This window comes from Ursus arctos, unplaced genomic scaffold (genome assembly GCF_023065955.2).
Source record: "Ursus arctos isolate Adak ecotype North America unplaced genomic scaffold, UrsArc2.0 scaffold_4, whole genome shotgun sequence".
Taxonomy (NCBI): domain Eukaryota; kingdom Metazoa; phylum Chordata; class Mammalia; order Carnivora; family Ursidae; genus Ursus; species Ursus arctos.
Window position 1 is genome coordinate 30164832 of NW_026623056.1, and position 25888 is coordinate 30190719.

Below are 25888 nucleotides of genomic sequence, written 5' to 3' on the forward strand. Positions count from 1 at the left end.
CAGCCAGCAGCCCGTCCATCAGCGTATTCGTGTCGGCCTCCCAAAGCCCCGCGGGGCAGACGTGATGGGCCCACGTGGGTGCTCTGCATATTGTGAGTGGGGGTTGCAGCTGGGGAACAGTAGACCAAGGTCCCTGTACTTGCCAGCAGAAAACACTGTAGCACGCCAGCCACTCTCCTGCGCAGTGGGAATGAGCAGTCACCTAGTGGTCACAAGGCGTCCTCTTGCCTGTTGGGTTGTCTGTGTGACCGTCCTGTCACTAGGAAGGTTGAGCCTTACAGTCTGCTGTATGCAGCCAGAATGTGCATAGATGCTCGGGGCCCCAAGAATCCTACAGATGGGGAGCCTTCAGAGAAGGGATATGACTTGCCGAGGATTGCACAGGAAAAGCCACATCTAGAACCCTCCAGTCTCCTGGTCTGGTGCTTTCCCCACCACCCTCCTCTGCCCTTCCGGTTTTCCATAGGACACCTGGCATTTGTGCAGCAGACCAGCCTCACCCGGAGGCGTTGAGGTGGGTGGGGCAGGGGAAGCCCAAGCCCATGCCTTGGTTTCTCTGTGTCTGCCAACATCTTTTTAAAATTAGGCTGCTTTGGAGATGAGGAGGACAAGGTGGGCAAGGCCAAGTGCGTCAGATATGGTAGAGCAGGTCGTTTCATGACCAGAACTGCCGCGGGTCTTGGACGTGCAGTTTGTCTCTTTGAGGGAAATGTAGGAAGGGTTAGGTGAGGAAACGGATCAATGAGAGTCCTGGAAAAAAGGTTCCCTGAACTCACTTGTCCAGGCCCCACCCTCCTGCCCACAGGCTACTCTGCCCCCTTCTCACAAGCCCATCCCCTCCCTCCAGACCCCAAGTTCCCTCCGAATCCTCAGACCCATGGCTCCCTACTGCCAAGAAGCCTTCTGACCCTCCCTGGGAAAGTTCTGGTCCCCTCCAGGCCTTCCCAGCGGCCACCTCCTGCCCCTCTCTGATTGTAATCCTGACCAGCTCAGCATTCACGTGGCAGATTCATGTGCTTTTCCTTCTGCTCTGTAGGGGTTAGGATAGCATTTTCCTTCCATCACGCCTCTCTCCCCTGCAAGCTCCCCGGGTAGCCGGGCTCCTGGCCAGCTGCGGGCTCTGCGCTGTTGTCGCTGGAAGCAATGGTGCAGTGGTGTGAGCCTGGAGTCCTGCACACTGGCAGGGTGTTCAGGAAGGCCCCTGGGGTTAGGCTGGCCAGATGCAGAAGTGGGGGAGGGAGGGTTCCACCAGCTCCCCGTGGTAGTTTGCAGAGTCCCCACTGAATTCTGCTCTCTCTCCCTCCCTCATCCCTTGGGGCAGCTGTTCCCCACCCCACTGCAGACCCTCTCCAGGAAGATTGTGCGGTCCAAGATGAACAGCACTCTGGTTGGCGTGTTCACCATCACCCTCGTGTTCCTCTCGGCTTTTGTCAACATGGTAGGCGGCTCCACCTCCCAGAACCTTCCCAGACTCTGGAGTTCTCTGTCCCCAGAATTTCTTCTTAGGGCTTCACCTCAGGTCTGGAATCAGATTGGACTCCTAAAGCCTCTCACACAGGCTGTTAGTTGCCTGCTCTCGAGGCTGGAGGATCCAGAAAGACCCAGCGAAGTCCCCAAGGGAAGTTTACGAGCCCCAGCCCAGCAGCCGGCAGACCTTGTCAGTGCCTCAGCTTCTGCCAGGCTCCTCTCCTGTCCCCGGTCCGTGTCAGGCTGCACCTGAGTCCAGTGGGGGGGACAAGCGCCCACCGCCCTGTGGAGATGGGCTGCCCTGGCCTGGCCCCCACGGCCGCCCCTCTCCTGCCCTGCCCCCAGTTCACGTGTAACTCCAACGACCTGTTCGGCTGCCTGGCGGATGAGCACAACATCAGCACCAGCCAGGTCAACGCGTGCCACGTGGTGGAGTCGGCCGCCAACTACAGCCTGGGGGACGAGCGGGGCTTCTGCAGCAGCCCGTGGCCCAACTGCAACTTCCCTGAGGTACTGGGCCCAGGGTTGGGGGGCGGGCGGCATTCCAGGTGCAGACAGAGACCCTCCCACCCGCCTTCGTCTCTGCCTTCGGCTGCGCTGAGGGAGTCAGGGACTCTCAAGCTCACAGCCATGCCAGGGACCTCCTTTCCCGTCTCTACTCCGTGTGTCAGACACGAGTGAACAAGGCCAGCCCCTCAGTAGAACAGAAAAGCTGCAGGGCTGTCGTTTATACAGTGGCCAGGACTGCTTCACTCAGCCAGTCCTCAAGCAACCCCGTGACACAGACACGAAGAATATCTTTTTTATACAGATGAAACTGAGGCACAGAGAGGGTGAGTAACTTGCCCAGGGTCACACAGCTAGTAAGTGACAGAGCCAGAGCTTTCACCCGGGTCCTCTGGCTGCAGAATTCTCAGTCTTAACCTGAGGGCAGAACAGAGCTGTTTCTGGACCCTCAGCTTGGGCAGCAGGCCTGCCTCAGGAGAAACGGCCTGAGCCCCTCTGCTGTGGGCCAGAGAGCAGGGAGGGAAGCAAAGGAACCCATTCTGCCATCAAGGTCACCCATGCAGAGTGTACAGTTCAGTAGTTTTTAGTATATTCACAGATGTGTGCAGCCGTCATCGTCATCATCTAATTAGAACATTTTCATCGTCCCCAAGGAAATCACACCCCTAGGTTACTGGGTTTAAAACCAGTGCCGAGAATCCTTAGAGAGCAGCATGCATTAAGTGCCTATGGTATGCGAGGTGCTTCATTCACCTTTTTCTTGAGGAGCAGTTTTCGAGTGAACAGCCGGTCCAGGCTTCCAGCCCGGGGTGTCCATGCCATGCACGGGACAGTCCCCCCACCCCAGCTGCCTGTGGGGTCCACACAGAACCTGTGAGCTGTTGCCCTTTCCTGGGGAATTTCCAAACTTCCATCCAATTCTGAAAGGGCCCATGACTCACAAGAAGGTCCAGAACTGCAGTGAGGGCCCCCTAGGCTGTCATGGTGCTGGCCTCCCTCCCCCACCCCTGGGAAAGAGCCAGTCCATCTCCCCTGTACAGATGGGGTACGGGAAACTCAGTGGGGGGCAGGACTCCACCAATGTTCACCTAGACGAGCGCTTCTCTCCCCTCTGCCCCTGGGTCCAGGCCAAGGCCTCCCCCTCCCCCACACAGCTGCCTGAGCCCGTGGGAGCCGCTGCTTGAGGGCTGTGCGCTGAGAAGCAAGAGGCTGTGTCTGATCTTGTACTTGCCCCTTGGTGGTTGCTTCATGGAGGAAGCCGAGGAATGGGGGTGGGGGTGGCGGCAGTCTTTCTAGCTCCTCATTTGTGGGAGGTGGTTGGTCCCTGCCTCCAGCCCTCACCAGTCCCACCAGTTCACCCCCACTGATCCCAGGCCTTGCTGACTACAGAGCTCTCGGGCTCCCGCTACCCCACAAGTGTTCTGACTCAGCAACTCCTCCCAGACCCCGAGGCTCTTCAGGACACCTGCTTGAAGCCTTGGCCTCCTGGTTGTCTGGCTCTGTGTCTGAATGGGAATCCAGGCTGGCCCCGGGGCTCCCGCCCCCTCTCCCAAGGACAGGGTTATGATCCGTGGGCTGGATTATCTGGGTGGGCCCTCCCTGCTTGTTCCTCTGCTCCCGTTCCAGGTAGTGGCTTGAGGCTGGTTCCTCCCGTCTCCAATCACTGGGCGCCCTCTGCAGCCCCTGGCAGAGGAAGCAAATAGTGAGGCCCAATGATTCAGAAGGAATGATCCTATATTTAAAAGAAAGAACAAGGGGCGCCTGGGTGGCTCAGTCTGTTAACCGTCTGCCTTTGGCTGAGGTCATGGTCCCAGGGTCCTGGGATCGAGGCCCACGTTGGGCTCCCTGCTCAGCGGGGAGCCTGCTTCTCCCTCTCCATCTGCCTCTGTCCTCCGCTCATGCTCTCTCTTGCTCTCTCTCTCAAATAAAATCTTAAAAAAAAATAAAAGAACAAACTAATGATGCTGACATGGCTAGGATTAGCATCAGGATGGCAGCAGAAAGGAACCTCTGAGATCTGTGGTTCAGCTCCTCCGTTGTCCGAGAAAGAAACTGAGGCTCGGAGACCAGAAGGGACTTCCCTGAAGTAAATCATACAGGGCCACCACAGTCCCTCGTCTGAAGCCTTCCAGGTCAAATATATTTTGAATTTCGGATTTTTCGGAGTTTAAAAGGGTATTTCACACCCCCCAGTGTAGCCTGGGCCGCCCCTCATGAGGACATACAGTAGAATTTCTGCAGCCAAATGGATGCGTAGTCACGAGAATCAGGACAAAGATGCTGACCAGCAGCACACCGGCTGGGGCAGGTTTTGCCACCAAATAAGGTCAGTTCAGGTGTTGCCACCGTATCAGTCATGAAACACTGTCAGTTCTCAGAACTTTGGAGTTAAAGTTGCAGATCAGGGGCTGGGGCGCCTGGTCCCCCCCCCACCCCAGTTACTGGGGACACCAGGCGCAAGCCACCGGGTGGCTTCATCTCATGGAACCAGATCAGTGAGCCCCTCACATAGAAGCTTTTGCAGATGTGGAAACTGAGACTTCGAAAGGTTGAATAAATGGCCCAAGTCATGCAAACAGTCTGTAATTAATCAGGGGTAAGCCTCAGGTCCGCCTGAACCCGGAGCCCTGCTCCAACCATGGGCTCTACTGCCAACACTGACCACACAGCCGGAGCCCCATCTCCCGGTTCCCACCCCGCCCTTCACTTGACCTCAAGTTTGCATCAGCGGAGGTACCCCCGGGCCAGGCTTCCTGCGGCCAGCTCAGGCTGGGGGAAGCCGGAGGGCGGGCCGGGAGGGCGGGGCGGGGCGCTGACGCGGCGCCCTCTCTCCGCAGTACTTCACCTACAGCGTGCTGCTCAGCCTGCTGGCCTGCTCCGTGTTCCTGCAGATCAGCTGCATTGGGAAGCTGGTGCTCATGCTGGCCATTGAGCTCACATACGTGCTCATCGTCGAGGTGCCCCGAGTCACGCTCTTTGACAATGCCGACCTGCTGGTCACCGCCAATGCCATGTAGGTGGCACCCCCCCCCCCCCCGATCCCCCCACTGGCTCTGGGGCATGCGGAGAGGCCAGAAGAGTGGGTGGCTGGGTACCTGGGCTGCAGGGGGCTTGCAAGGGGAGTGTTCTGTTGCCGCCCAGCTGACAGCCTGGGCCAAGCACCTCTGTGTCTTGTTTCCCTCCCTCCCTCCCCAGTATGGGGGGTGGCCTCAGGGCGACTAGGTCCTACTGTCCTTCTGCTTCCACTGTGCTAGTCAATCCTGCCCTCAGGCCTCAGTGAGTTGCTCTTCATTTGTTCAGGGCAGCCTCTGATGAGCTGTTTTCACTTAACTCCATCTGCCTGTGGCACCTCAGGCCCAGAGAAGGCTCAAGATTCAACAGAGCTGAATAGCAGGGTCTTTGGGAGCAGAAAAACAGCCTTTGTTGTTCTCGGGCTCTGTGTCCTGCCTCAAGCTAGGCACTGGGACATACATTATCCTTTTTCATCCTCATAGCAACCCAACAAAGTAGGCAGGGCTGCCATGGATGTTTGGGTGGTTTGTACACTGCTCAAAGGCTCCCGATTATGATGGTGAGCCATTAGGTCCCACATCTAGGTAGCAGTCTTGGGAGTTGTACCCCAAGCTATCTAGCTCCCAGTAAAATGGGAATAATATCCATAGTAGTAACATGTTCGTAAAGTGCCTGACGTCAATACACTTCTCTTCCCATCACCCCACTACACACACACACACACACACACGTGCGTGTGCACATCAGGAAGTGCAAAAAATGTGAGTGACAGCTCTGTGTCCCCTGAGAAAATGCAGCAAACTGTGTTTTCTCCAAGTTATAGGAAGGGATCCATTCATCCTTCTATCTGTTCATCCAAAGATATTTATTGAGGGCCTCCCATGTCCCAGGCACTGAGCCAGTGGCAGAACAGTCATGGATGAAACAGGCCATAACTCCAGTGTCAGAAATGTCACTTTCTGATGACGAGAGTGTCACCCGAGCAAAGGAAGGTGTAATGAAGGGTCTAAGATTCAAGGACGCCCTTCCTGGTGGCTGTGTGGAGCTGTGGGCAGACCCGGAGACACGGCAGCCCGCAGTCCTGTGAGGACCAGGAGAGGGAGGAGGTCCAGGCCTTTCTACTCTCTGATCAGGGCAGGAGTTGGGAGCTTTGCCTCCTCTTTCCTACGTGCTTCTTCCCCCACCTTCAGCCTCTCCTCTCCTCTCCTCCCGCTGGGGCAGCAGCAGAAAATGGAGGTCGTTTCGGGTTTGGGAGACCCTGGCTTGGCTCTGGGGCAGCACTGTCCAATAGATAAATCATGCAAGCCATGCATATCATTTAAAATTTTCTAGTAGCTGTATTAAAAAGGCAAAACATGCAATTTTAATCTTTTTATTTAACCAATATATTCAAAATATTATTTTAATAGTCAATATAAAATTATTAATGAAACATATTACATTTTTTCCCACATTAATTCTTCAAAACCTAGTATCTATTTTACACTTCTGGGACATTTTAACTTGCACTAGCCATATGCGAAGGTTCAGCAGCCCCATGTTTCTCCTTCTCTGGATGCAGCAAAGGCCTGGGGTGGGAGGTGGGTTGGCTTCTGCCCAGGTGGATGAGCTGGGGGGTCCCAGGGTCCCAGGTAAGGGCTGGTGATTTGTGGTCATGGTGACCAGATGGCTAGTTGGGGCCGGGCTTTTGGCAAGCCCCCCACCCTAAAAGTACCCTTGGATCCAGAGGGGTGCTGGGGGGGTGGTGGATGAAAGAGCAACAGTAGTGGGAGCACTAGTAGTGGGCGTGGGGTGGCAGAGCTAGGAGTGGGGCAGACACGGCAGTGTGAGGGGGGCAGAGCAGGGTGGAGGGGCAGAGCAGGGTAGGAGACAGAACAGGGTAGGGGAGCACAATGGGCACAGAGACTGCCAAAGCAGAAGAGCTGCCCCAAACAGCCCTCCCCGCTTCCTGTTCACAGAGACTTCAACAACAACGGGACCTCCCAGTGGTGAGTGGATACTCTCCAAGTTCCATACAGCCCCTCCCTGCCCTTGGCGCGGAGCAGCCAGAGGCCAGCAGCCCGGGGCCAACAGAGAAGGCAGTGGTGCCCAGTGGGGAGGGGCCTTTGCGGCAAGGTGGGCAGTGAAGGAGGAGGCTGGAGGGGGCCAGGAAGCCCTTTCCTCAGCAGGTACCAAGAGGGCCTCATTGGGTAGATGCCCTTCTTTTCCTGTATGATTCCCACCCCCCCAAGATGACCTACAGACTCCGTGGCTGGGTCATCAGGACCCGCAGGCCATTCCACAGGTCTCGTCTAAAGCGTTGGCCTCAAGCTCTTCCCCAGGAGCATGTGTGGGATCCCAGGCACGAGAGAACAGGACCTGGTGACCTCCCCCCCCCACCCCCCGCCCAGCCCCACTCCAGAAGAAAGGAGCCAAGGCAAGGCCTGTGGGTGCAGGGTAAGCCCTGCACTGGGGCTGCTGCTGGGCAGGGAGTCTGCGGCAGTCAAGGTTTGGGCTCTTTGCTGGGACAGGGAGCGGGGTTTGGGATGGCTACTTGGTTATGTATGGAGTTTTTTGTTTGGGGTTTTTTTGAGAGAGAGAGAGAGAGAACGTGTGCACATGTGTGCATGTGGGAGGGGAGGGGCAGAGGGAGAGAGAGAATCTTAAGCAGACTCCACATCCACACCCAGCATGGAGCCCGACGCGGGCCTCAATCTCACCACCCTGAGATCATGACCTGAGCAGAAATCAAGAGTCGGCTCTTTAACCAGCTGAGCCACGCAGGTGTCCCGGGATAGCTGCTTTTATTAAGACTATTTATTAATAATGTTAACAGGAATGTAATTAGCCATGATCAGCTACCAGTTTTGGAGTTCCTACTGTTTGTCAGGCACTATACAAGGAATTTTGTATACAGTATCTTTAATTTTTAAAATGCGGGTGTCATTAATCCATTTTACAGATTAGGAAACTAAGGTTCAGAGAGGTTAAGAGACTTGCCCCAAGCCCAGAGATGGTCAGTACGGCCTGCCTGGCTCCCTTGTTACTGTGCCTACGGCCCCTATCTTATCCACTGGGAGAGACCTGGGATGGACGTAATGCCTTTTACAAGGGCCTCCTTGATCCATTGATGTGACCAGAGAGAAGTTTCCCAGTGATGGGGGAGAGGAGGGCATCAGGAGAGGAGTCCTGACTGCTGAGCTGCTGGTGTGAGCAGGGGCTGAGATGGGGCTGCTAGCCAAGAAGGCTTCCTGGCGGAGGCCCTACCTCAGGCAAAATTTGAGCGGGAGGGTGAGGAGAAGGGGTAGGGGGAGGAAGAGAAAGGCCTGGGGGGCCTCGGAGCCTGCCATGAAGTGCCAGGGCTCTACTCCACCTGCAGCCCTGAGCATGCGACCAAGGTGGCGCTGAAGGTGATGACGCCCATCGTCATCTCCGTCTTTGTGCTGGCCCTGTACCTGCACGCCCAGCAAGTGGAGTCCACCGCCCGCCTGGACTTCCTCTGGAAACTGCAGGTGGGTGGCCCTGGGGCTGGGGTGGGGAAGCGCCCAGGCCTCACAGCATTTATGACTGATCAAGTTTGTCACCCAGGCCGGCTGGGCCTTAGTTCTGCACCTATGGGGTGCCCTGCTCAGGCCTCAGCCCAACTAAACTAGTGCCCCATGTCCCAGCAGGTCTGCTCCCTGCATTTGGGAGCCAAGAGGCAGAACCCCAGAGCTTATTCTGAACAAACCACCCTTGACAGTGCTGGGACTTTGATGGGTCACAAATACTGACCATGCGCTACTGTATGCGTCCAGAGGCTGGGATGGGGGCTAGGCATGGCCAGCTCGTTTGTGGTGTGGGCAGCAAGGAGTCAGGAGGGTGGGGAGGAAAGAGTGGCAGGAGGTGAGGAGCATGGGGAGCGCAGTCCCCGTGTCATGGAGGCTGCAGTGCAGTGCAGTGTGACCAGAACTGGCTTGAAGGCTCTTCTAGGGCAGAATGGACGGAAGGGGCATCAAAGACCAGTGACAGGAAGCCTAGGCAGGTGGCTGTGCTCTGGTCCTGAGGAGAGTGGCCCAGGTAGGGGCAGAGGCAGTGGGTGCTAGGTGCCCCATGCTCCACTCTCCAGGCTTTGTGCTCTGCACCCCAATAGTGTCCACCTGGAGGAGGGGATGCCACTGGGCCACACGCAAGATAATGCTCCAGGTGCTAGCAGGAGACCTGCTAGATGGCCTCAGAGGGTCCGGGGAGGGCACCCAAGGGCATTTGTGGTGAGAAAGCCATCTCTCCTGTGGGCAGCCTCAGACCTGTTATTCCAGCCCAGCCTCTGCCTCCCCTGGCCTGGCCTCTGTCTCCAGACCACTTCTCAGCTCACCTTCAACTCACTTAGGCCTCCTCCATCCTCAGCTTCTTACTAATGTTGAGATCAAGTCTTCAGGCTGGGGCAGGGGGTCCTGAGTTTTGTTAAAGATGGGGGCATCCAGTTGCCCCTGTTGCTGGATGTCTTGCAAGGGGGTGACTGAGGTCCCCACTGCGCAGATGCCCTGAGGTTGGAGGGAACCTGTTTTGCATGTGGGCTGCCCCTGGTCAGCCCTGGCTTGGGAGGGACCTGCGGGATATCCAGTGAGAGGCTGTACCTTCTTGGCTCAAATTGCTGCTTCCTGCCTTCTCGTGGCTCTCTCACACCCCTCTCCTTTGGGGAAGCTCCCCGGAGGTTCCAGCTCTCTCCTAGGGGGTGACCAGGCTCGTGGGACCTAGGGCTGATGTCCCTCCACTTCTCTGCACACACACACCCCACCTCCCGCCTGAGCCCCGAGGAAGTCCCCTGCCCCCAAGACGGTTGCTGTTGTGCAACTCGCTTGTGTTGCAGAGACCTCGAGAGAGGGGTGGAAGCAAGGGAAGGGTGAGCCTGCCGCTCAGCCTGCCTGTGACCTGCTGCCCTGTCACCCCCACCCCATGTCTTTGTCCAGCTCCTGAGTGCACAGGTCACAGTGAAGCTGTCTGCCAAGGCTGAGCAGAGCAGCCTGAGGCTTCCTCACAGCCCCACCCCAGGACGCAGGCAACAGCAGCTCCTCTCCCATTTTGAAAACAATTAAGAAGGCTTGTGCGCAGATGTGTGGGGGTGGGGGGTGAGCATGTCTCTACCTGTCAGGTGTGTTGGCCTCTCTCCAGTGAAGCCCTGTAACAGGCTCAGGATGCTTACATGTCCCTCCATCTCCCGTCCTCCTCCAGGACTTTTGGGAGGGGGCACAACATACCAATAGGCAAAAACTTGAACACAGGCTCTTGGGCTGGGTGAGTGATGATGCATTGCCCCTGGATATTTGGCCATGGTGGGTGGGTGTGGTTCTGACAGGGAGGTGGGGAAGCCTGGGGTCCTTAGCTTCCTTGAAGCATCGGCATGAGGCATCAAGCCTGCTCCTGGACAAACCACTGGGTCTCAGTTCTTGGGAGAGCCCACTCTTGTCCCTCTCCCACGGTACTGACATTAGGCTCAGCGGGGGGAGGAGGGGCTGTGGACCCCTGCGTCTTCCTGCCTGGCCAGAGCCCAATCCTAGAAGCAGCTGGCTGTTTTGGGAGCTGCCCAACATCATGTCTCAGGGCAGAGTGGTCCAGATGTGGCAGGAGTCGCTGGTCAGGACTTGGCCTGTGTTCCCAGTAGTCGCCATGCTCCCAGTGTCCCAACCCCAGCCTCCGGCACCACCTGCCTGACACTGGGCAGACGTGCTAGGGAAGGGCATGTGTTATGTTTCTGCCACCAGCTGGGCTGATCAAAGGAGCCGGAGTGCTCCTGGGTCTCCAGGCACGTGGTCTCAGCAGGCAGAAGGGCTAGGCCGCCTGTGCATTTTCAGAGGCAGATGGGCCAGCTCGGGCTCCTCCAGGGAGTAGCCCTCGAGAAGTACAGAGAGTCCCACTCCAGCCCGTTCCCTCTGGCACACCTGTTTCAGAGCTAGGAGCAGGTGGCCACTGTTCAGGATCCGGTGGGATGCCTGAGCTTTCTGCCATACCTACTGGACCCAGGTCCTGCGGCCTTGGCTGGGTGTGCCAGCAGCTTCCCCATGAGCAGCCACCCCCCACCGGGAGAGCCAGGGAAGTTGTCCAGGCCCTTGTGGAGATTTTTGTTGCAGCCAGATAGGTCTCCACATTTAGTGAGGGAAGGCCCAAGCAGGTGGCTAGATCTTTTCAGCGGCCCTGCTAATGACCCCGTACCTGCCTGTTTTACCCACATGGTCACTCCCAGTTAAAGGGGCCATTTTGTTTGCCACCTCTGGGGGGCCGGAAGCCCGCAGACTGCACTCTGTACCTCTTGTGTCACATGGCTCCTTGCACACCTTGGTGCATGACTGTCTCTGCGCTGCAGCCTGCGGGCCACTGTTGGCCTCTTGATTTGAGGGCTCTGCACTGTCCCTCTAACCTGCAGGGTGAGTGACCACAGACTCCAACTTCCCAGACCCAGGACCCAAACTGGAGGAGAACCAAAGTCAATGGTGATGTCCCCATCCCGCCCCAAGGGGCACTTTGGGGCATGTGCCCCTCCTGGCCCTGGGGCAGGTGTGCTCTTGTGGGAACAAGGGAGAGCGGCAGGGCTTTAAGCCGTCTTCCCGTGGGGTCAGGCTGTTGAAGTGATCCTTACCACACTGCATTTCTTGACACGGAGAGGACAATGGACGGTTGAGAAGCGTTCGGTAGCCGGAGGGCCACGGCGGGTACGGTTGGGGACCATCCCTGTAATCCCCTGCCTCGGTCTAGCTTCGGGCAGACAGGATGCTTTCAGCCTCTCCTTCAGGACCTGTTTCCAGCCTGGGGTTCCCTCCTTAGGGCCACCCCTCTCGCGTGCGTTCTGGGGGGCAGGCAGAGCAGAGGTGGAGGCGGACACGTCTCTCACTTCTCTGATGCTCAGAGCACTAGATGCTCCCAGTGGGGAGAGGGAGGCAGGGACGGCAGGGAGGACAGAAAGCTGGGCGCCATCGGGCGCACACTGGCAGGCTGGCCGCGCGCCTCCCTCTGACCGGTGCCGTGTCCTAGGCCACGGAGGAGAAGGAGGAGATGGAGGAGCTGCAGGCCTACAACCGGCGGCTGCTGCACAACATCCTGCCCAAGGACGTGGCTGCCCACTTCCTGGCCCGCGAGCGGCGCAACGACGAGCTCTACTACCAGTCGTGCGAGTGCGTGGCCGTCATGTTTGCCTCCATCGCCAACTTCTCCGAGTTCTATGTGGAGCTGGAGGCCAACAATGAGGGCGTCGAGTGCCTGCGGCTGCTCAATGAGATCATCGCCGACTTTGACGAGGTGCGGCCAGGGGGAGCTTGGGTCCCTGGAGCGGGGGGGGGGGGGGGGGGACACGCCAGGGCACCTGAGGGCAGGCACCTTGCCTCCATTTCTTCCCCTAGCCTGTTATAAAGGAGGAAACAGGCCCACAGACACGGCTTAGCTTACAGACAGGGGGTGGCAGAGTGGGCGTCCCAGCCCAGGCCACCGGGACTTCAAGTCTGCCCCCTGGCTGCCCCAGTGAGACATTGCCCGGCTATCTTGCCCATCCTCCCCGTTCGCCGCTGCTTCTCTCATGCCACCTAAGGCTGGGCAGGCCCCTAGCTGGGGCCAAGCTTTTAAGAGAGTCCAAGGAAGGAGGGACTCCCAGGCTAAGGGAGGAGGAGCCCTGAATAGCAGGGGCAGAAACACAAACATGCGCCCTTGCCAAGTCCCCAGTGTGCCAGGCTCTGGGCACATACACCATGCCCAATAGGGCATTTCGGACCTGGGAGCTCACCAAGAGTTGAGTGTGAGGGAGTGAACCCCAGTGGGAATGTAGGGCCTGGGGTGAAGGATGATGGGGTGAAGGCTGGGACAGGGCTGTGCTGGAAGCAGCCCATGAGGCTCCTGGGGCAAGGGGTAACTGAAGTTGGCTGAAATGGGTCTGGGCAGGCTTCTGGCAAGGCCGGGAGATAGAAGAAGGGTGTCTCTCTGGACAAAGATGGGAATGTGGGCCAGAGAAGGGAGGAGATGGTCCCCAGCCCCTTGGGGGCAACAGGCTCTGAAGTGACTAGGGAGCTGGTGTGGGGCTCTTGGTGCGGGGTGGACGGTAGCACCCGGCCACCACACATGGGTGAGTACTGGAGGAGGCCTGCTCTGTCAGCCTCGCTCTGAGTTGATGTGGAGATGGGCCCCCTGTGTGAACGGGGGGTACATGAAGGGCCATGCTGCTGACGTCTCCTGTAGACCTCAGTGCCCCAGCCTTGGTGGTGACCCAGGTTTGGCCTCCTTCCATCCAGATCATCAGTGAGGATCGGTTCAAGCAGCTGGAGAAGATCAAGACCATTGGCAGCACCTACATGGCCGCCTCAGGCCTCAACGACTCTACGTATGACAAGGTGGGCAAGACCCACATCAAAGCCCTGGCCGACTTCGCCATGAAGCTCATGGACCAAATGAAGTACATCAATGAACACTCCTTCAACAACTTCCAGATGAAGATCGGTGAGCTTGGGTTCCGGGCAGTCTGGCCTGGGAATAGCAGGTGGGGTGAAAAGCTCCATGTGGCTTGGCAGGACCGAAGAGGAGGGCTGTGGAGGGAAGTGTCTTATGGATGGACGACATTGCTATTTGGAAGCTTCTGCCATATTGGTGGTCCTACTTCTCACACAACAGTGAGGCTTTATGCAGCCCCATGTGAGAGAGACCATTTCTGTGATCAGAGGGAGCGCCCAGGGGCTTGAAGACGTGGCAGAATATGTCTAGACAATGTCAGCTGAGCCAGGTGTGTTGGGGAAGGCTCGTGCCTGGAGAGGAGGGAAGACACTTCAGGTGGGGAACCAGCACAGCAAAATCTGAGTGGCAGGGGGATCGAGGCTGGTGTGGGTAAGACTGGGAGGGTGGATGGACTAGAGTAGATGTGCCAGGAGTGAGACAGGGAGCCCATGGGGGTAGCCTTACTTCCTGGAGCTGGGTCATGGCGACATCCCTGCTCTGGCTCAGATGCCCAGGGTGAGGATCACTTGACAGAGAAGAGACTGTGGGTTAAGAGCTAGGTTCTAAGAATAAGAATGGTGGTGCCCCTGAAAGAAAAGAAAGAGAGGAGGTGAGGAGGAAGAAGACGGGGAGTTCTGGTACATGGAGTCTGAACCGACAGTGAAAACTCAAAACGGCACTGAGAGGGAGATTAAGGAGAGCCAACTGGATGATGCAGCAGGTCACTAGACGATTGAAGAGGGTGGTCCTGGTGATGGACTTGCAGGAGCGGCCAGCTGGGTGGCAAGGACGCAGGAGCAGTGCTATGTGAACGGACTTCTGTGGTCTGGGTTAGCAGGCATTTGATGGGAGCAGCGGGGTGGGAGCTGCAGGGGTAAGCATGGCCTCAGGCCCAGAGGACCCTGAGTGTCAAGGGAGGAATGATAGGGAGGGTGAGCGCTGAGGAACATGCTGACGTCTGTCCCCTGCAGGGCTCAACATCGGCCCTGTGGTGGCCGGGGTGATCGGGGCTCGCAAGCCGCAGTACGACATCTGGGGCAATACGGTGAACGTGGCCAGCCGCATGGACAGCACCGGTGTGCCCGACCGCATCCAGGTGAGCGCTGCAGCACTCACACCCACCTCACATGGGGGGCCTGTGTCTGATGCTGCATGGGCGCTATGGCAGGCCGCCCCCAGTGCCCAGTCAGAATTTCTGTGGCCAAATTTGAAGGTAGTTGGGGCTCTGTCTTGGGAGCTTGGAATTGTGTTTCAAGCCCTCAGGACCTTGGACAGCTCTTCACTCCTGTGCAAAGCCCTCTACTGGCCACAGAAGGAATTGAGGGGTATAGGCGGGAGCCACTGCCGACACTAGGCCCGGCATGCTAATGTCATAACCCACACATACAAGGGGACACAAAGATGGCTGCAGGGAGCAAGGTCTTGCCGAATGGAGCCCACAGCACTCAGGGCCTGGTTCAGGAGAACCAGGCAAGGCCCCTGGTCCCTGGGATGGTGCCCCCAACAGCCAAGGGGCCTGTCCAGAGACTCTTTCTCCTCTCTGTCCTTTGTAAGCTGGTGCTTGTGACGCCCAGGCCTGCCTCTCTTCGGCTGCTGTTTTTCTCAGGTCTTCCTTGATTCCCTCTGCTCCAATCTGACAACAGTGAGGCCCTGGACTGGGCTCTCTTCCTGTACCCTCCAACGCCCAATGCCCCAAAAGGCTGTGGTCAGGTCACTTAGCTTTCCTGGCCTCAGTTTTCCCAAGTTTTGAACTGTGCTCTCTTCGTGGCCCTTTGCTCACACCGACACTGCTTAAATGTCCCTTAAATTCTCTCTCCTGTGGGACCTCTAAACAAAGGGTCAGCCCAAAGCATAGCCCAACCAGATCAGCCAGGCCTGGCTAGTGTGCAGATGCTGTTGGAGGAACCTGACAAATGGCTTTCTCTCACCTCTATCCCTGTGCCAAGGGGAGAAGGGACAAGATGGGAAATGGGGAGAGGCACAGCTTCTGACCCCACCCACAGACAAGTGAAGGACTTGCCTGGCACCTCACCTTTGCATAGGGCTTTCCCATTCTTGGAGTACACATGATGACACAGCAAGTTCACCTTCCAGCAGCCCAGCCAGAGACTCCTGGCCTGACAGCAGGCAGGGCCAGGATCCTCAGCAGGGGTGTTGCGGGGTGTACTCAGATAGCTTTTGGGTCACCTCGCGAGACACGCGTTTGTATTGCTGCTCTGGGCAGCCTGCTTTCTGCCTCGCCTGGCAATAGTGCAGTGACAACTGAAGCCACTAGGGAGTTCCCCTGGGTTTCAAAAGCTAAAGCAGTTGGGCAGTAGGACACAGACCTGAATCCAGGCTCTGCCATTTGTTAGCGATGTAAACCTCAGAGACTTAGGTTGTCTGAGCCTGAGATAATAGCACTTTCCTCATAGATTAAATGAGATAAGCAGTGGCTCTCAACCTACCTGTGCTGGAGTGAGACTTGAGTGAGCACAGGTCGTGCTGGGTATCCGGGCGGCAGTGTCAGATAGCTATGGACACGCCTAAGCACTTCCGCGCAGCTTCTGTGCTTGTCACTGGGGACAGTGACAGGCAGTTCAGGGACCACAGCCACACTGTGAGCAGCACTGAAATAGCACAGGTGAGTTGCTGGACACGCTGCCTGGCATGGAGTAGGTGCTGCCATTCTTCTGGTTTCTAACAGTTCCAGGAATGAGCAGCTGTCACTGGGAGCCCGTGCCCACCCTGTGCTGGGGACAGAGCCACCAGAAAGCAGACTCCCAGCTTAGCTTAACCACAGCCTATCCTGTCTCCTCTGTTGCCTCCTCAGGTCACCACGGACATGTACCAGGTGCTGGCTGCCAACACATACCAGCTGGAGTGCAGGGGTGTGGTCAAGGTCAAGGGCAAAGGCGAGATGATGACCTACTTCCTCAACGGGGGCCCCCCGCTCAGTTAGCAGCTGCCACCTGGTGATGCCAGGCAGCCTGGCCTCCAGAGAAACGGAATGGCTTCTTTGTGTGCCGGTGGGCAGGTGGAAGCCTGCGCTCTAGCCCATGTGGCTGCGCCGGTGAGATTTTCCACTTTGACTCCAGAAGCAGCTTCTGCCTTTGTGGGCAGGCAGCAGCCTCTGTCCCAGGCCCTGGGGTGCCAGCGTCCTGCGAGCACCAAGCTGACCAAAGATGTTTCCTCCGTAGAAGACTCCACTAGGCGTGATCTGAATCTCGAGTTTTCTAACGGGTGCTGCTGCTGCACGGGTGGAAAGGAGCTGCCGGAGCTCTTACAGTGTGGGGCAGCTGGCGTTTGACAACAGGGTTGAGGCCTTGGCCTAGGGTGGGTGGGTCGGTGGCGCGACTCAGGCCCAGGGGAACCTAGGGGTCCTAAGGGTCCGCTTTCCTGTGTGAGCCCTTCAACTTCCAACAGAGGCCACGGCCCCTGCCCCATGGAGGGGCTTTCTGGCAGGCATGCGGGCTGTGAATGGACTGCGGCCTTCTCCGCAGTCCTCCTGCACCTACACACGTAGACACGGCCTCTTCGAGGGGAGCAGAATGAATGCGAGGGGGAGGCGAGAGGGCTCGAGGCAAGGAGCAGTGGTTCTGAGAAAAAGAGTATTTATTAAATAAAACAACTTTCTGTGCCCTTCTTTAGACTATGCTAGTTGTATGCGTATGAGAGACCCACAAGCAAACGAAGATGCCACTGGGGTGGGAGGGCGGGGATCCCAACTTGTCTTTTTTTGTACTTTTTATTTTGTATTATTGAAATCCTTGGAGATCTAACAAATATACCAAATTCTATATTTTGTAAATTATATTAGAAAACAGCTGTGCACAGCATTTGTACTGTACGTATGTCAATGTATGTACTGGTGTAGGTATGTGTGTGTTTATGCTGTGGAACTGGTCACCTACAGGATGCCTGCTGCCCTCACTGCGGATAAGGCAGTTTTGGGTTTTCCCAGGTCCAACCAGAGCAGGAGCGTGTGTCCTTTTGGGGTGCCCTACATTCAGATTAAGTGGGACAATGCATGCATACATTACCCCATCACTTCCCTTAAGTTAAATGCAAATGCATAATAAAACAAAAAGCTGCTTTCCCATCTCAGGCCCAGCTGGAACCAAGGGAAACAGCCCCAAGCTGCAGCAAACCACTGTCCCCTCTTCTGTTCTCGGAGATGTCAGCCCTCTGCTGCCTGCAGAGAGGCAGCTCTGAGAGCTCAGGGATGGCCATGGGCGCTCAGCTTGTGTGGGGGTGGTAGGAAGCCTTACCTGCCTGCCTGTCTCAGTTGGCCACTGTGCAGGTGGCTCTCCCAGAGCTAATGCCTCAGACTTGGGGGTAACATAGAGGTTCAGGGAGGGCAGTGGCTTTGCTCTCCATCTGCAGACCAGAGAAAAGGGGAGCCCAGCTTCAGCGTCCAAACAGCAAAGCTAGCAGAAATTTTGTCTGGTTTTTGTTTTTTTTTTGGGAGGGGAGGGTTAAGTATATAGAAAAAAAATTATTTTTTATACCCTACAAGGGTAAAAAATGGAAACGGGCATGAAAGTGAAAAATGATTACCATAGAGATACATTCAAACAGAATCCTTGGGTTCTGTGCCCAGATCTTTTCGTTGCTTCTCAGGGCAGAATTACTCTCACCTCCAACATGAGCTTGATGGAGGTGGGGTGGCAGCTATGTGCCAGCTGCAAAATGTTACTTTGATGCCCACCTGCACCACCTCTCACTGGATCCTAGCACTGGCCTCCCCTTTCCACACACCATCTCTCACTCCGATTTGAACACCGCTCTGAGAAGCAAAGCTTACAGACCTAAAACTGCCAACCCAAGTTTGTCCACGCTTTTGCTGCTCCATCCTTTGAGTTCTGCATCGCCCCCCGCCTTGCATCTGTTGGGGGGGCTGGCTTTCTCCATGGTGGTGGTCTCGAGTCCCCTGCCCCTCCATAGTGCCCGCTAATGGTGCCAGGTTTTAATTTTGCTTCCAACCTGAGTAAAGTGTGTGTGCTGAGTTCCTCTGGTGGTCCCCCCGTTGGTTACGGTCTCCTTGGCCTCTTGGGGGCCCATCCCTCCTATCCCAGCAGTGACTGGTGACACCGTGCAGTGCTAGCTCTTCATTCCCTCCAAGGGTGTGCACTCTTTTTATTCCTGCTCTTGCAAAAAAAAAAAAAATACGATTATGATTTCCCATGGAAATTTTAAAAGTCTATTTAAATAATTTAACTATTAAACACTTTCACTGGTAACGTGTCCTGGTCTGATTTGTGGCTTGGGCCATGGGCCTGGTTCCAGTCTGAAGGACAGTGCACTCAAACTTTGGTGGGGCACTGGGGAGGGAGCCCCAGAGGGCAGAGACCCACCCTGAGTGGGGAAGAGCACACTGCTACGGGGAGAATGTTGGCTAAGGACCGCAGTCATCGTGGCAATCAGGTGACAGAACATTTGTGTCCTTGGCAAGAGGCAGTTCACTGGACTGAGGAGCAGGTGCCAGGGTGCAGGAAGATGAGAACGAGGAGAGACACCAGGAGTGAAGGGAACAAGGGATCGAGGATGGTACCAGAAAAGATTCAGGGCTGAGGAGAGGATGTTTTAAAACAGGTGAGCCAACCTTGTTTCCATGCTAAGGAAAAAAAAGTTGCAAATACAAGAACACAGATCACAGAAAGGACCCAAGTCGCAGGGAGAGGAGGAGATGCTGGCTGGAGGCACACTGATTTGGCCTGGATAGCTGATAACCATGGCTACCACTTACTGGACACTATGTGTGCCAGACACTGGGATAAGCACCATATAAACTATCTCATTTGTTCCTCCTGGCCACCACATGTCACTGATTGATAGAGATTTAATTATTTGCCTGAACTCACACAACTGGTAATTAAAAGAGATGCAACTCAAAGCAGGCCTGTCTGCTAAGCTCATGCAGGTAACTTCATGCGTGCCCCAGGACGACTCTTACCTCGAGAGGAAAGGAAAGGTGGTAGCAAGGCAGTGTCTGCCTGCCGCACCCATCACATGCACGGTTCGATTTGGGTTCAGGAAATAAAACCAGGGGGCTTGGTCAAGTGAAAATGAAGGAGCCAGTGAAGAAGACTTCACTGGGTTCACTGCAACAATGGCCACATGGGGGCACAGATGTGGCAGTCCTGGTCACAGGCAGGCCCCTGCTCCAAGGAACTGGGACAGCATTAGCGAGGGTTCCATTGTCCATGGTGGAGGATGTAACTGCATGGCACTCGTGTCTGACTCAGAACGTCGCAGGCTACAGATTAGAAAAGGAAACCAAGTGAAAAGGCCAACCTTTTGGGGCTGATTAGACTAAGTTAGCATGTCAGCTCCTGAAGAATCCCCACCCTGCTGGGACGAGTGGCGGCCCAGGAAACCACATGCACGTGTGTGGGCACACCAGGGCAGCTGGGGAATGCAACTCAGAACTTCTATGAGCCTGTCCCCTTCCCATCTCCACGGAGCTAATTCCAGAGAACATGCTTGTTTCTCCCTTATAGATTCATACTTTTTTTGCAAAACCATATCCATACCTGGAGTGTTAATTAGCCAAACTTACCAGCAAAGACACCACTGATACGCGTAGTGAGTTCCAAACACAGCTTTAACATCCACTGACAGCAAAGACCGTTAAAACCAAGACTGGATTTCAGCCAACACGGTGATGATTTGATTGTAGAGAGGGGTCGACAACATTTGCGGGAAGGCACGGTGAAGCCTGGTGCACCGAGGAAGCTAAAGCTACATATTCACCAGGTAATCATGTTACTTTAGGACTTTCGAAAATAAAAATACATTTACAGAACTTTTCCAAAAGCAAGTATCACCTGAGCAGCAACTAGTCAAATGATGCCCAGAGCTGTGGTTTTTACATGATACAAATTATTTTCCATAATGTTGCAACGTCACCACGAGTTGCTAATTTGCAGAAAGTGAGCCTCTAGAGCTTGGAAAAGATTCTGAGCCCATACCACTGCAGGGCAGGAAAGCGTTCTTGGGCACTGGGATGTACAATGCTCAGAAGTAGTGCTAAGCAGATTCTCGCGGTCACCTGAACAAAAGCAGGCAGTGGCAGGGACACACACTGTGAAAACCCATAGCTTCTCAATTCGTCTAAATCAAAATAGTTCCTCCCTTAAGACAACAAATGCCATACAGGTTAGGTCCCGAAGGAAGGGACTGTTAAGTCTGGGCCATGCGGGCCGTGTCAAGGTACCACTTAGCACAGGGGTCAGGAGGAGAGTTGGAAGGGCTGGTGTTATCTGTGGAGATGGGGTCAGGGGAGAGTACAACAGACCAGAAAATGCCATGCCCCCACACCCTGCCTTCGGATGAACTTCATCCAAAGTGTCTAGAGAGCTTTCCCATACATGTTCTCACTTGTGCGTGCCCCCAGGCCCAGGAGGCAGTGTGAGAGAGGACCGGCGCATTTCCTAGGCTGCTCTGATCTTCCTTCTGTCCATTGTGCCTATCTGGCTGGACACTGATCATCTTGCAGAGACAGAGGGCCTGCCACTTCCCAAGGTTGACAACAGATGAACTGAGGTCCACTTCCTATAGTACTATAGATTTTCTTAGCCTTTCCGAAAGAGCCCTCTGGTGGGATCCCCGCCCCTCCCCCGTCTTGGAACAAAAAATATGGTATTTGCTGTCCTCTTCTTGCCTCTCTTTCCTTCCCACCTTTAGGGTCACTGCTTCTCAAGACAGACACAAGAACAAAGGCAAGTCAGGCCACTGGAATGGCTGAACTCTGAGGCTCCTTCCTCCTCTGGCATTCTCGGATTCTAAATATTTGTGTGACCCTGTCCAATCTTCAAGTGCCAGACCACAAGTATGGCATAAACATAAACACAATCAAATTAGGATTTTAAGATTTTAAAGCCAAAGGCAGACAGATGAGATGAAAAGCATCACGCCAAGGGGGATCCATGGGAAGATCACCTTCAAACCAAAGTCACCGAAGCCTTTGCTCTGACCTCCTCCAGACACCACGCCAGTAGTAGCAGTCGTGCACCACAGTCCTTTCCGACCCAGGGCCCTGATCCATGCAGTGCAGAGGGCCAGGTGATCAGTCTTGGTTCATAGACCAGAAGAAGGTCCAAAAGATGGGATGAAGGGGAAAGACAATAAAGAGAAGGAAGAGGATTGTCCAGGGCTGAGGGTAAAGTAGGCACCCTGTCCCAACTGGCTTGCCAGCCTTAAACCTCACCCACCCGCCTGTTTCTAGTGAACAGAATGGAGCCACCCCCTCACTTGCTGGACGCATCTTCACACTCCAGGCCCTTTTCCTATCACTGGTCTATTAGGCCAGTGAATTAAAGAGTTCTCTTTGGAATCCACGATGGATGGGCCTCATCACTTTTTCTCCCCCTCAGCCAATTTCTAATTTAGACCTGCCTGGAATCTCTGGTTTGTCAGCATCTCTATTTCCAATTTTGCAAAATTTGCTTCTGTGCTTTGACTTTGTCAGTGAGCTAGAGTGGCACTTCCTGGCTCATGTGGGATTATTATTCTTTTTTTTTTTTTTTGGAGGGCTACATCTTGCATCAGACTAATCTTTTAAAAGCCACGTTGCATTTGCACTTTTGAAGAGTGCCTTGAGCTTCACATCCCCAGAATCTGTATGTTATTTCTATCTTGTGGGTTGGAGGCTGCTGGCTGCATTCTGCCACCCTTTGCTTCCCATCAAAGCAGAGACCACACACACATGCACACTCAATGAAGGCCCTTACAGAGTGGTGGGCACTAGGGCAGCCACCACTCAAGAGTACCCACTGGATCAGATCAGAGTGTTCAAAGCAAACAATGATGGGGCCACAGTGCTACGGCCACACGGAACAAGTGAGGTTCCCAGAGACACCTTCCCCTCTGGACAGCGCTCCAGCGCCTGGGAGACTGTGGGGTCCCGGAGAGCACAGTCTACCACTGCCAGGCTGTAGCCTGCGACACTGGACAACGTAATGCTGCTCCCTTACCTCGGATGGATTCTGTTAAGCTCACATACCCCGTGCAGAAAGCACCTGATACGCAGCAGGTGCTTGGCAACCCTGAGTCTCTGCAATCCCTTCTCCTCTTTGACTGCACCCCCACTGCCCTGCCCAGAAGTCTGCACCCAAGAGCTCGCCAGGGCAGGCAACGTGCTTGCTAGACATTTCAATAGGATCCTCACTTAGCTGGAGATCTCTGAAAAACTTTGTACAATGACTTCTACTTAGGGGCATTTACAGTGCAAGAGATTACCTTGAAAGTAATAGTAACACCAACGAGACAGCCCATAATGGTAAGGACCATGCTGTCCTAGCACTCACTGTGCCAGGCTCTGCTCTAAGTACTCTGTATTTGTTGACTCATTTAATACTCACAGCAACACTTTGCCCAAGGTACTTTTATTATCCCCACTTTACAGACGAGGAAATGGAGGCAAAGAGGTTACGTGGCTTGCGGAGATCACAATGCCAGCACAAGGGAGAGCCAGGAAGTCTGACTCCAAATTCATAATCACTATTCCAAATTGCAAATAGTTATGCTCTATTTTTCATTTAGCGTTTTTCACATATAGGGACCACTTAATGCAGACTTTCCATAAAATTACTTCATAGCAAAGAACCAATCAATTCTGTCCTTCAGTTAGGAAAAGTAAATGTCTGAGGGACACCTGGGTTGCTCAGTCAGTTAAGTGTCCGACTCTTGGTTTCGGCTGGTGTCATGGTCTTGGAGTCGTGGGATTGAGCCTCATGTCGGGCTCTGCACTCACTAGGGAGTCCACTTGGGATTCTCTCTCTCCCTCTTCCCCTCCCCTGCTCATGCGCTAAATAAATGATTCATAAAATAAATGAATCTTCAAAAAAATTAAAAAGAGAAAGTAAAATGTTTGTAACAAATGAATCACCAGTGAAGCTTTAACATTCTACATCAAGAATCATTAATTCATGAGTTAGTCTTACTACAAAGACTAGACTGCACAGCCCCTTGCCCTAAAATCTAAGGCTTATTTAAGTTTCACCATACCTCCTGCAGCTATATGTCCCCATGTACCATTACAGACACAGGAATTTTAGGAAACCATTTTACTCAGTCTAGAATATCCACACTACAGGAGTTAGCACTGACCAATCTTTTAAAAAGTAACAGATTACTTACATATACATTCCAACATATATTCCTTATATATCTCAACATATTTCCATGTTGTCTAGCTTAGTATTACATGGTAAGAACATGAGTTCTGGGTAAGACTGATCTGGATTAAAATCTTGGTGCCACCATATGAGCTAGATTGTGATTGAGGTCAAGTCCCCTCACCTCTTTAGGCCTCAGGTGCTCCGTCTATAAAAAAGAGAGCCTACAGAAAGGCTTTCCGGGAGGATGACGTGCTTGTCATACACAGTGCCACCTCTCCTCCACGTCGGCTTTGTCTGTTCTCACTGCTGCTAGAACAGTAAGAGCCCAGTGGTCGTCAGGAACACACACACACACACACACACACACACACACACACACACACACACAGAATATTCTGAGATTCTGTGGCACAGAAATACGAACACCAACTTTTGATTCATTTAAGCCTGAATCTCAGGTTTGAATCTAAGTGTGTTTCCCTAAGTGAACATGAGAGAATGCTACCGCATCCCCCAGGCTACCATGAGGATTAACCATGTCAGAGGACCTCGCCCTGGTCCACAGATGGCGTTAAGAATTCGTATCATTAGTCCTAGGCACTGGAGGAATTCAAAATAGAAGGCCATCTATTGTTTGCTCACCTTTAGGCAAGGTCCCTGAAAACCGAGCCTCACAGAAAAGCACTGGCACGAAATAAGCAAACAATCAAGGCGGAGCTGGGGAGGGGCTGCCAGGACCAAACAGGAAACAGAAACGTTGAGCCCTGTTTCCTCCTCTCAGATGGAGCCTGAATGTGCTTCTGCTCAGTGACACTTGCACTGCTGTGCTGTGGGATGCAGGAGAAAGGGCAAATAGGAACCGTGGATGAGGTGGGGCTGAAAATACCGTTTGTTACCAAGGAAATAGCAGGAACAATTTGTAAGTCTAGGGTATTGATTTCAGGAACTCTTTGAGAACTAAGCCTGTTCTCTCCTTGAGTTTCCTACAGTCTCCAGCTGTGCTAAGCCATACAATTTATTATACACCGGCACTGCCAATGCAGAAGAAAACACGGACACCGTCAACAGCAATCACTGCTCACGAGCAAGGACGATACCAGCCGCACGGCCTGCCACCACACAGTGCTTCAACACTGTGACTTCACCTGTGAAATCAAGTAATCTAGAAAGCTTGGCCACTCAAAGAAGAGGATTCGATAGTGGCAGCCACAGACATGGTTTCTCTTTGAAAAGTTCCCTGCTCCAACAGGAGGCTGCAATACGCCAGCATTCAAGAGCAGTCGCAGAGCACTGAGGAGGACGAACAGACACCGCTAGGCCCTCATCATCCAACAGCTCAGAGTGGGGTCCCCGGGTTACTTAGTCAAACTTCTGAAATAAAGGCCAAGCAACTCCCTTTTAGGGGACAGCTAATCTCAGCAGGAAGCACTTCTGTGACCCGGAGGTTAAGGCTCATAGGACAAATCTGCTCTGTGGAGCCTTGACAAATCAACTCTGAGATTCCAGACATGGCCTAACAGAAATGGAGCCAGACATTTCTCCAGACTAGATTCCACCGTGAAAAAGACCACAAAATAAATGTGCTAATCCAGAGACAGCACATTCACTTTATATAAATTATAAAATTACAAAATTAGGTAAAGGTTCTCCATGTCTCCAGGCATTTGTCTCAAATGGATTTTCAAGCTTTAACACACACCTGATTTTAGCTTAGGATAAGAATTTTTCCCAATGGGAACAAAATCCTCTATTAACCACACCGAAAACTTAAACGTACCTCTGAAAGCTGGTACAAGTTGAGGATTCAAGGCACAATCACAATATGCAAATGTCTAAAACAGCTGATTCTGTTCCTTTTAGCATTTCACAGGAGCCTCAAGTACGAACACTTATACCAGAATCCCTCAGGAAGATGTCCCCCCTGAGGAACTGGTGTACTCTGACTTACAGACAGAGCTAGAGTGATGCAAAACTTGTTTCCCTCCTCCTAAGCCATCACTTCCAGGAGGTTCAAGAGTCAAATTTTACACTTGATAACAGCAATATGTTCCCTTTTCAATTTCACTGATCTTGGTTTTCTCCCTTTCCGTTCATATTTTATTACCATTGCTGTATAGGTCTTATTTTGGTATCGTGCTTCAAGTTCTTTTGGGAAAGAGGCCAGGTATAAAACACACTTCAAATACAGACCAAAAAAGCAAGCAAATATTGTAATTACTTTAAGGCTATAAAAGAGAGCATCTATGCCTTCCCAGCACACCTTAATAAAGCAGTATTTCAGAATTACCTTAATAGCCACCTAGGTTGGACACGACCAGGCCTGAGCTCATTAAGTCCCCAATTCCCCGATTTTACCAAGAACAGACCTATTCCCT

General features: G+C 53.9%; 1 protein-coding gene across 1 annotated transcript in view; it reads left to right on the forward strand.

Moving 5' to 3' along the window:
- The window catches only part of ADCY5 (adenylate cyclase 5), a 145768-nt gene extending 127136 nt beyond the window's left edge, over window positions 1–18632 (forward strand). The window contains exons 13-21 of the mRNA XM_026494912.4: window positions 1322–1438; window positions 1813–1977; window positions 4812–4987; window positions 6945–6974; window positions 8345–8477; window positions 11971–12234; window positions 13215–13419; window positions 14382–14506; window positions 16223–18632. Coding sequence (XP_026350697.3) covers window positions 1322–1438; window positions 1813–1977; window positions 4812–4987; window positions 6945–6974; window positions 8345–8477; window positions 11971–12234; window positions 13215–13419; window positions 14382–14506; window positions 16223–16351 — 1344 coding nt within the window. The 3' untranslated portion in view covers window positions 16352–18632. The remainder of the gene's footprint in view (window positions 1–1321; window positions 1439–1812; window positions 1978–4811; window positions 4988–6944; window positions 6975–8344; window positions 8478–11970; window positions 12235–13214; window positions 13420–14381; window positions 14507–16222) is intronic.
- The last annotated feature ends 7256 nt before the right edge of the window (window positions 18633–25888 follow it).